This window comes from Strongylocentrotus purpuratus, unplaced genomic scaffold (genome assembly GCF_000002235.5).
Source record: "Strongylocentrotus purpuratus isolate Spur 01 unplaced genomic scaffold, Spur_5.0 spur5_contig_866, whole genome shotgun sequence".
NCBI lineage: Eukaryota > Metazoa > Echinodermata > Echinoidea > Camarodonta > Strongylocentrotidae > Strongylocentrotus > Strongylocentrotus purpuratus.
In genome coordinates this window covers 1,056,347-1,066,661 of record NW_022145575.1, presented here as the reverse complement: position 1 = coordinate 1,066,661, position 10,315 = coordinate 1,056,347, and the positions used below count along the sequence as shown (strand labels likewise).

Below are 10,315 nucleotides of genomic sequence, written 5' to 3'. Positions count from 1 at the left end.
CCCCCTATCGTCAGAGCATGGTCAGAGTCAGCAGCCTAACATGTTAGCCTATGGACATTTTTTTAAAAAATCGTTAAAAATTCATTTTTTGTTTAAACGAAAAGCACATCCACACCGACGTACGTTATCACTAGCTCTTTCATTGGAGCCCTCATGTCTCATTGACTTTTGAAAGTTCACCCACCGTAATTTTTCAAAATAGGTTGCAAGCTCGTCATTGCCTATAATACACATGTGAAACAAGTCCAACTTTGGACTCAGTTTGCCAAGCGATTTGAAGATTATATTATAGGTCGAGCACACGAAACATAAAAAGCATGAATTATCATAGATCACTTCTGCCTATTTCATTATGTCCATTTCATCCAACCCCCAACCGTAATTTTTCAACTTAGTAAAAGCAAACATTTAGCCGAGGTAAGCAAAAACATGAATATTCATGACACACCATGGACTATTCGGTTATTAACAAAGGGGTGCAATCGGTCATCACGTCAAACTCCCTTAATTGCCACCAAGTATTTCATATAATTATATAGTTTGGTATGTTTCTTTTACTCACTCATGAATTATTAAATATCAATGATGGTTTAAAGAAATGTAAAAGAAATTTTAGTTGATATTTATTAACAAAGTAATTAATATTTAGCAAAGCAATCTCACATACAAAATTACTATCATGTGTCGTCTGCTACGCCGATTGTCGCCTGCTTCGTTAAAGGCACATATTTATCGTTTGGACTGTAAGGTATATACCAGGGAGATTTGTATTTTCCTGCAGTACAACGTATAGCAGGAAAATGTTGTATATGCGGATCCTTTTAATGATTACGTAATGGAAGTGGCGAGACGGTATGGTTTGAATAACTTAGGCAGGTGAAAGTTATTGTATTGAGAAGGAAAGGAATGTTCAGAAAGGCATAGAGAGGGAAGTGGGCGCGGTAGCCATTCTAGCTTTGCACCTACATCAGTACGAGAATACACCGACGGCGCGGTGGCCTGTACTTATAGCGCGCGAACACATCACACCCAATGGCATACACCCGGTACCCTGCAACACAGTGGAACATTCTAAGAAATTAAAAAATTATCTACGAACTGGACCTCTTGAATCATCTGAGAAGTAACTTACCCTATTCTGATGACTTCAATGAATGTCAAGATAACAATGGCTGCTTTTCCATCCAAAAATAAAACTAGTTTGCAATTAGAAATAGTCAATTTCTCAATAATTTCACAAAATATATTTGCCGCCGCATTCAATATGACGTCATTGACAGCTGATTGGCTAGTTTGGTAGTGACGTCGAACGAGCTATGTTTGTGCTGCAGTGATCGAGCGAGCGAAAATGAGACAATCGGAGCATTATGCTATGCTACCCCCTCACAGGTTTGTTGTATATTACAAAATTACATTCTTTAGCAAAACTATAGTATAAAAACAAGCAATATACTTTTTTCACACTTCAATTTTACTTTGCCGCTATCTAGTGTGCATTCCGAAGGGTTGTAAATATTTATTAGGTAAATTTTAGTAAGTAGGCAGAAAGGGACTTTTTAAAAAAGCAAGCTGAAAATTCATTTTTGTGCCACAAATCTTATCCTATAACTCTTAATCTTGTAAACATACAATGTAAACTATGCTTACGTGATACCAACTGAATACATATTTTCTTCAATATTTACTCATCTATTTGAAGGATATTATGCGAGGGAGCGTAGCGACCGTGCGTGAAGATTTTTCGCATTTGTATTAGGCTAAACGCTGCACTCTTGGGCCCTTCACATCCCCCTACAAAAAATGAGGGGGAAGTGCCCCCCCCCCGGGATCGCCGCCCCTGACTCGCACATTTCGCTTTCAATTGCAGAACGCTCTAGCTGTGTCGAAGGGAATAGATCCTCGGAAAGTGGGGCATCTCGAAAAAGACATGAGGGAAGATATGTGTCGCGTGAAAAGCCAGGGAAGGACACAGACACAAAACCTCCATGGGTGCGATGTGACGTGTGTAGACGTTGGCTCCACCTACTTTGTGTTTTGCTCAAAAAAGTATCCACAAAAAAGGACTACGTATGCCATTTTTGTGAAGTGACCTATCAGTAAAACTCCATTTTAGGCCACAGTCAATGGGCTAGTACCCAATTTTTCACATACGGGCCCGGCCCCCCTGGATTTTTTTATATTTTTTAGTTAGTGTTCACACTGCCCCCACCCCCTACTGAGCGAAATAGTGGTCGGTGCGATTTTCACATTTTCGGGGGCAAATACGAAATACTATACAAATATACTTGTTAAATTTGATTTGCAGTAAAATGAGAACACTGAAAAGCCAATAACACCAAATTTCACTTTTAGCTTCTCAGACCGTCTGGTCCTGCAGGTGAAGTTCAAAATTATTTCACGCTTCATTTAAAATTCAACAGGTAATAAGACTTGCCCTCGAATTTATATACAAAACATAACTAAGGTGTGTGCCACGGGCAACGGGACACAGGGTTCGAACTTACACAGTGCAATACCTGAGCTTTATGATAAAGGAGGTCAAAAACATGGGGGGGGGGGGGCATTTGATATTGTGTCCCCTACCCTTGATTTTTTTTTGGGGATGTCCCCCTGTTCCCCCTATTATTGACGCCCATGCATTGAAGTAAGTTGAAATCCTAATAATCCTTAAATATCCGAAGACACTGTAAACTACACAAAAGGAATAACTGCTATCATTAAAAAAGCATCAAATCAAATCAAATCATTTATTTTCCATTAAAAAAAACATGTTACAATTATTGTTTCTCCACAATTCATTTCAGTACATGTAATAATAGAGGTCGAATTATGCATAGGCCTACATGCAAGCGCAAATAACTCCTTATATGTATATAAAAACAATGCAAAAACATATAATATAAAACTTAATTTAAACATATAACAGCAGAAAATTTAAGAAAAAATAGATAGAAATATATAATTTAAACTAAAATATGTGTGATTCATAAGTTCAAGACGAAGTCGTTTACTCTGCGTTTGAATTGTCTTACTTTCCCCCTATTCTTATGTTTAACGGAACATGAGAGTAACCATACAAAACAAAAATCAACCAAAGGCAATTACAGTAGTTTTGTCCGTCACCTATAATGACATGATTGAAATGTGCATTTTACTTAATCCGAAAATGATTTTTTTTTAATGGGATGTATCGAAATTGGCCTTGGGTTGATATACAGGTTATTCCATAAATCAGAGTTTATCATTTTTATATATCTAAACACAAGAATAATTATTTCATACTTTTGATGTGCGATCATTAATTTGAAGGGAAATTATTTGATGACATTGTGAAAATTTTCCATGTCAGACACCAAATGCCTACTGATGCACCAGGGCCAGTACTATGAATTACTTAAGTTATGTATATAGCCAATGCCACTTACCTTGCAGCTATAATTATAGCTCAGTTAGGTTTTGTAAAGGCCCAGTTATAAATGAAAATCCACCATCCAAGGAAAGCGTAAGCATGATTAGATATATATCAAGTTTAAATCTCAAATAAATTTCAGTCCACAACATTTTTCAATTCAGTTTATTTGATTATTTCTTTAAAAATATATAATACCAACGAAATAAAGCAATTTGAAGTAAATATACGAAACGACATATGGCATACATACACATACATATATAGCTGACATGAGAAATACAAAAAGGATTGATTATAGTGGAGGTGACGGATTAGCAAAAGCAATCGGACAGTCAAGGCTAATCCCAATTTTAGTACACTTAAAATTAGTAGATTAAAATAATTAAAAGTGAGTAAATTATATCATAGTACTGTACATGCATTTCAATTGAAGGTGAGAGTAGAACACATGACATCAGAGAGAAAGAGAATATGACATATTAATAACCTTAATTGTTTTTAAATACTTGTTAAAATGAATCAAAACCTTCGTGTAATAATATTGTAGAAATACTTACAACATGCACACTCACCCACGCACCCACGTACCAATTCATGTTTTTCATGATATAGGCCTTTCAAGTATATGAGAATGTAAAAAAAGGTATACTACAAATTCGACATGATATGGTAATAATCAAGCTACAGGCCTACATTTGGCTATATCGTGATGGTGTCAAAATTGCTCCTCGTTCGCGAGATATAGAAAGTCGAAAGAAGTATTAATTTTGGACAACATTAAACGTTAGCTCATTAAAAAAAATTGCGCCCATAACTACGCCTACGCCGATCTTTTCAAATACGAATAAAATTTACTGTAAGCCAAGCTACCATAATAATTTTGAGGAGGAAAAAAAAAAGCATAATTATTGAACTGCTTTTGTTCTTTTACGAATTTTGCCCAATATTTCAAAATCACAATTTTTCATTGAGGTAAAATTGAATAGGCTATTATAAGTTTGCAATCCAATGACTTGGAATTATCATCAAATATAAATTGAAACCGAAGAAAATTAAACAATTTAAAGTATTTATATAATTTCGTATCATTTCAGAGATAGCATACGACTTCAAAACTGCAAGTGATTATTTTTTTCAATCTTTTCCACTATTACATAAAGTTTTTTTTTAATTGACTCTCATGAAATTAGGTCATTTCCACACCATCTGGTTCTACATGTAGTTCGTAACGAAAGGGAACGATAGTGGGTTGGATAACCTTTTTCAGCCTCTGAAATGGAGAAAAACAAAATGAAGAATTATTGTTGAATATTATTGAATTATTAACATGTTGAAAGGCACTAATGTCCACACACACACACACACACACACACACAAAAAGGATTTTATTGTAACGCAGCAATGTGAGGAGTGAAGCCCCCCCCCCAAAAAAAAAAGAGAAGAGAACATGAAGAATTGCACTGGAAGAAGAATGGTTTAATAATTCTTATGAGAGTGAATTTCACTATTTATCTGACATCATGGAGTGGACTTCAAACGAAACGAATATGGCTTCTCTAGTACCACTTTGAGGTTTGAACCCGGCCCCCCACTCAGTGTTATTTAGGGTACGCATATGCTCGTTCCCTATTTTTTAAAGCACCCCCTATCTGAGGACTGCCAACATTTTCGAAACCCCCTTTCGCGGGCTTTTCGCGGCCTTTTCCTGCTTTGGAGACCCCCCTAAATCAGGAAAAATGCTCAATGTACCCCCATAAATTCGGAATAATTTCTCAGGAGTCCAAAGAGTTGAGAAAAAAGAAGAAAAAAACACCCCTTTTTTGAAGAAATCTCCGGGTGAAAGTCAAATACACCCTTTTTTTACAATTCTCGGGCCGGACTTTGTCGCACGAAAAGTACCCCTTTACCGGACATTTTGGCAACACGCATGCGGTCATTCCGACCCCTGAGTGGGGGGGGGGGGGGCCGGGGGTTTGAAACCAAACTGTTCCTTTCCTACTTCATTGCCAATGTGAATTTTGATTCTGTTGAGAATGATCTTTAAGAGCAACTTGCTTGGTTACATGGCTCATAAGGCTAATTGTCCGAAAATCTTCACATACAATTACCTTAGGCTTCTTTTGGAATTGGCACTTATATACCCCCCCCCCCCCAATAAAAGAGAAGAAAGTGAATTTCCGTTGCTCAAAGGGAAGCCGTATTCCCTTTGACGATCACCAATTAAAAGCCTGTTCATAATCTTACCGTCATAGTGGGCCCTTCACCTTTGATCATGTGATAGAAGATGGAGTAGACCGCTCCTGCGGGAATGCACACCATCGACGAGAGGGTCATACAGAAGCCGAGCCCGTCGGCCCATCTCGGGTAGCCAGGGAAATAGGACAGCGGGGCCCAGTACACTATGTTGCCGATCCAAACGAGCTGAGAATAGAATGTATTTTACACGATTATTTGACAAATCTTTTGTTACCCTCTCTTCAAATTGGTTTTAATCACTCATGTGTGAAATATGCATCATATGAGTTCCATGAAATGAAAGAGGAGGATCTAAGCTTACCAATTTATGTGTCATTTATTAATTATAATTGTGATTAAGTTATAGTAAAAAAATTGTCGGTTTCGTTTTTTCTGGGACGCACTGTAGAGTAGAATAAAGAGAAAGTCGAGTCCTGCTTAATTCGAGGTTTAAATATTCATTGTGAGCTTTCTTATTTTTTGTCAGTTTGGAAGCGTATCCGGACACCTACCCCCTGGACATCCAAACCCTAGGGCAGCCACCACCTAGGATGACTACCCCCAGACAACTACCCCCTAGGAAAACTACTCCCTAGGACAACTTCCCCCGGACAAATACCCCCAGACAACTACCCCGGACAACTACTCCCGGACAACTACTCTCTAGGATAGTTGTCCGAGGGGTAGTTATCCTAGATGATGGTTGCCGTAGGGGTATTTTTCCGGATGGTAGTTGTTCGGGGGTAGTTATCCGGGGGTAGTTGTCCGGGGGTAGTTGTCCTAGGGGGTAGTTAACGGCGCGTACGGAACCCAAATCAGACTTGGGTTCCTCGAGCACCTTATTCTACTCCATGCAATTACGATGCGTCGACTAGTTTACTAGTTTTGTATCTAGTGAAAGAGTATTTTAACTCGCAATATCTCTTTATAATATTGTTTGAAGCTCAAATATTCATTGTAGTATAGCAACTTGAAATCCTTAACATACAATGCAAAATATATCCTATTGATTTCTACACTTTAAATGTCAGTAGAATAAGGGCCATCTATATTCGGAGAGATATTTACCAGAGCAATAATAGGAACAGTGACTGGCCAGCAGATTATGTACCATTCAATCTGTTGCCATTTCAGCATCTCGGCAATGTCTCGGGAGAACCTTCTAACACCTTTATTAAAAGAAAAGAGGTAAGAATGGAAAATCAAAAAGTTACACATTCCTTTCAATACTTTGATAATTTTCGATAATCTTATTGATGCCCTAAGATGTCAAAAAATTACACATAAATCTAGTTTTTCTACGTTGTGACTGACCAGCTTAACGATGTACCATAAGGTGTCTCCATCTTAGAATCTCGACAATGTTCGATCTTTTATCTTTACTGATGATGGGAAAACAAGGAAAGTGAAAATCATTTGGTACGATTTAACGCATGTACCAAAATTGATGACAATTTACTCAATATTTGGTAAAATTAAACCCAACGAACATACATGTTCCATTAAAAAAAAAACATAACAGATACAAATTTCGCCTCACTTGGGATCAGGGGCAGTTAACCTCCATTCAATGTATTGATTTGTCCAATATACAGTGCGTCCCAGAAAAAACGAAACCGAGAACTATCGATGTTTTATCATAACTTAATCACAATTATAATTATAATAAATGACACCTATTTGGAAATCTTAGATCCTCATCTTTCATTTGATGCAACTCATATTTCACGCATGAGTAATTAAAAGTAATTTGAATAGAGCGGAAACCAAAAAGTCATTTGGCGGGCGGTATCTGAATTTTAATAGGAAAATCACATTAATTTTCTAGAAAGTTCAATTTCTCCTCTTTCATATGACACCTCCATCAGGAAAAATGAGCCAGGAATAACAAAGTTCTGTTTGTTTAAAGTAATGCTTGCATTTCCATAATTTGCTCAAATGGGTTCGTTTTTACTGGCTGCCTGCCGTTGCAACGAACAGAGTTGACAAAGGACTCCGTTTCGTTGACGATCAGCCATGCACAAATAACACGAAAGACCTGATGCATGGCTGATTTTCAACGAAACTGAGTTAAGACTTTTGTCAACTCTGTGTGTTGCTACGGCAAGCAGCCAGTGAAAACGAACTCGTTTGATCAAATTATGGAAATGCAAGCATTTTTTAAAACAAACATAACTTTGTTATTCCTGGCTCATTTTTCCTGATTGAGGTGTCATATGAAAGGTCAGAAATTGAACTTTCTAGAAAAGTGATTTTCTCCTTGAAAATCAGATACCGCCCGCCAAATGACTTTTTGGTTCCTCTCTTCAAATTGCTTTTAATCACTCATGCGTGAAATATGCATTATATGAGTTCCATCAAATGAAAGAAGAGGATCTAAGCTTTACAAATATGTGTCATTTATCAATTATAATTGTGATTAAGTTATGATAAAACATCGATAATTCTCGGTTTCGTTTTTTCTGGGACGCACTCTATACCTTCAACATGGGCAGTTGTTTCGCTCACATGTAGAGTTAAGGCTAATCCACCGTTTACACAGAAATAGGATACAAAACATGGTTAAATTTGGTGATGTTAAACTAATAGTCATACATAATAATGATTTAAATTGGGTAATGGCTTGTTTCGTTTCCTTATCTCTGATCAAATCAAAGAGAAATTTTTACCATAAAACCATCCGATGGCGATGCTCTCGAAGAAACATATCCAAACGATAGGGAAGGCACTATCCCCATAGTTACTGAAGAGCGTGAAGACGTAGAGACCACCCTAAAATGTAATCAATAATAACAACAAATATAATAATCATAATGATGATGATAATAATAATATTGATAACAATACTACTGCCACTGCTACTACTACTACTACTACAACAACTACTACTAATAATGATAATATCATTAGTGATAATCCTCGTCGTCGTCGGCGTCCTACAAGTCATGACTGACCCTTAGTGACCCTATATATAATGAAGTTCCAACCAATTCTATCCTGGGCATAGCGATTAGCTGTGCAGATGTTCATGCCAGTAATCTTTTTTTTAGTCCATCAGCTCATCGAACCTTTGGCCAACCACGTTTCCGTTGACCCTCAACGTGACCTTGGGTTATGATCTTCTCCATGTTGTCACCTTCTCTCCTTGATATGTGTCAAAATACCGCAACTTGTTATTATCTATTTTCTGGCATAGGGTGGCTTCCGCTTCAATTTTTATCTTGACAAAATCATTTGATTTATGAGCCGTCCAGGATATCCTCAGCATCCTCCTCCAACACTACATTTCGAAAGCATGGATTTTCTGCTGCTCCAAGCGACCACGTCTCTGACCCGTATGTAGCGATTGAAAAGACCAGAGCAATCATCATATGAATATTGGTTTTCCTTGAGATCTCTCTATCTTTCCAAATGTCAGTAAGGCTTATGGCAGATGATCTAGTCATGGCGAGACGTCATCTAATTTATGGTGAGCTTCCACCACCATCCACAATTAGACAGGGTTGACTACTTCGATATCCTCTCCATCAGCTTGAATATGATGGCCCTTCTTTCCTCCACATATCATTACCTTTGTCTTCTTAATAATGAGGTACAGTCCATATTCCTCACTGGCTTTTTGACTCTTTCAATAAGGCCCATTAAATACAGTATTGATAATAATAATAACAGTAAATATAATGCTAATGAAAATAATTATATTGATAATAAATGTATATAGTACTGGTTTCTTTCATAGCACTATATCGAATTGATGATCGTAAACTAAAAACTAATAACAAGAATATAATATAAACATCACACAGTTAACTACAATGTAAATACATGTAAATATGTTACAAGATACTTCTTGAACGATTCAACAGAGGAACGAGAACTTTGTCAAATCTGATTTCAAGTCGATCTCAGTAGAGGCAGGCGGAAATTGGCATAAACAGATTAATGAATGTTGGACGAAAATCTGACATTCCCAAGAAGGAAGTTATACATTTTATAAGAAAATAAAATATTTATTATCAGGCCGATATTATCATATACTCCTCTATAAAATAGAATTAATAAATGAATTCTTCATCAACAGCCCTCAGAAGTCTAAAGCTGTAGTGGTCAAGTGGAAACGTCTTCAGATTGTGGATCGAAGGGATCGCAGTTCAAGTTCTCCAACGGAACTAATGTCCTTTTGCAAGACATTAATCTACATATGCCACTCTCCATCCAGGTGTTAAATGGGTACTGGTGGGAACGAGTTCCTTGGATGCCATGTGAGCACCGAAACCGGTAGCCTCGCGGAGCCGGGGTAGGCACCATGAGCACGTACCGTGCATGGTGAATATGTGCCTTATAAAAATATCCAATATCAATAAGTTTATCATTGGTAGTATTATGTTTTCATTAATTTAATGTTCTTGACCACTAAATATCTTTACGTGTCGATATCGTACCTGAGTTACCATACTAAGGCCAATCAGGAAGTTTACAAAGCAGACTCCCAATACGAATAGCCCTTTATAATACCCAATCCGCAGCGAGGTAGGGAAAAGATCCAAGACAGACGTGATGAACGCCCCTACCATGACGAGCTAACGTAGAAAAAAGGATGATAACAAATTTTTAGTTCATGAAATGGGGAGTGTTGGTTGCGTTTTAAGGGAGAAAATTAATTATAAA

The 10,315-nt window shown here is 37.2% G+C and overlaps 1 protein-coding gene across 1 annotated transcript in view; it reads right to left on the bottom strand.

Moving 5' to 3' along the window:
• Positions 1-2,726: 2,726 nt before the first annotated feature.
• The window catches only part of LOC115919833 (sodium- and chloride-dependent GABA transporter 1-like), a 30,210-nt gene continuing 22,621 nt past the window's right edge, over positions 2,727-10,315 (bottom strand). The window contains exons 10-14 of the mRNA XM_030974247.1: positions 10,090-10,227; positions 8,317-8,419; positions 6,716-6,816; positions 5,657-5,833; positions 2,727-4,682 (exon numbers count right to left, since the gene is read on the bottom strand). Of these exons, the coding sequence (XP_030830107.1) occupies positions 4,599-4,682; positions 5,657-5,833; positions 6,716-6,816; positions 8,317-8,419; positions 10,090-10,227 (603 nt within the window). The 3' untranslated portion in view covers positions 2,727-4,598. The remainder of the gene's footprint in view (positions 4,683-5,656; positions 5,834-6,715; positions 6,817-8,316; positions 8,420-10,089; positions 10,228-10,315) is intronic.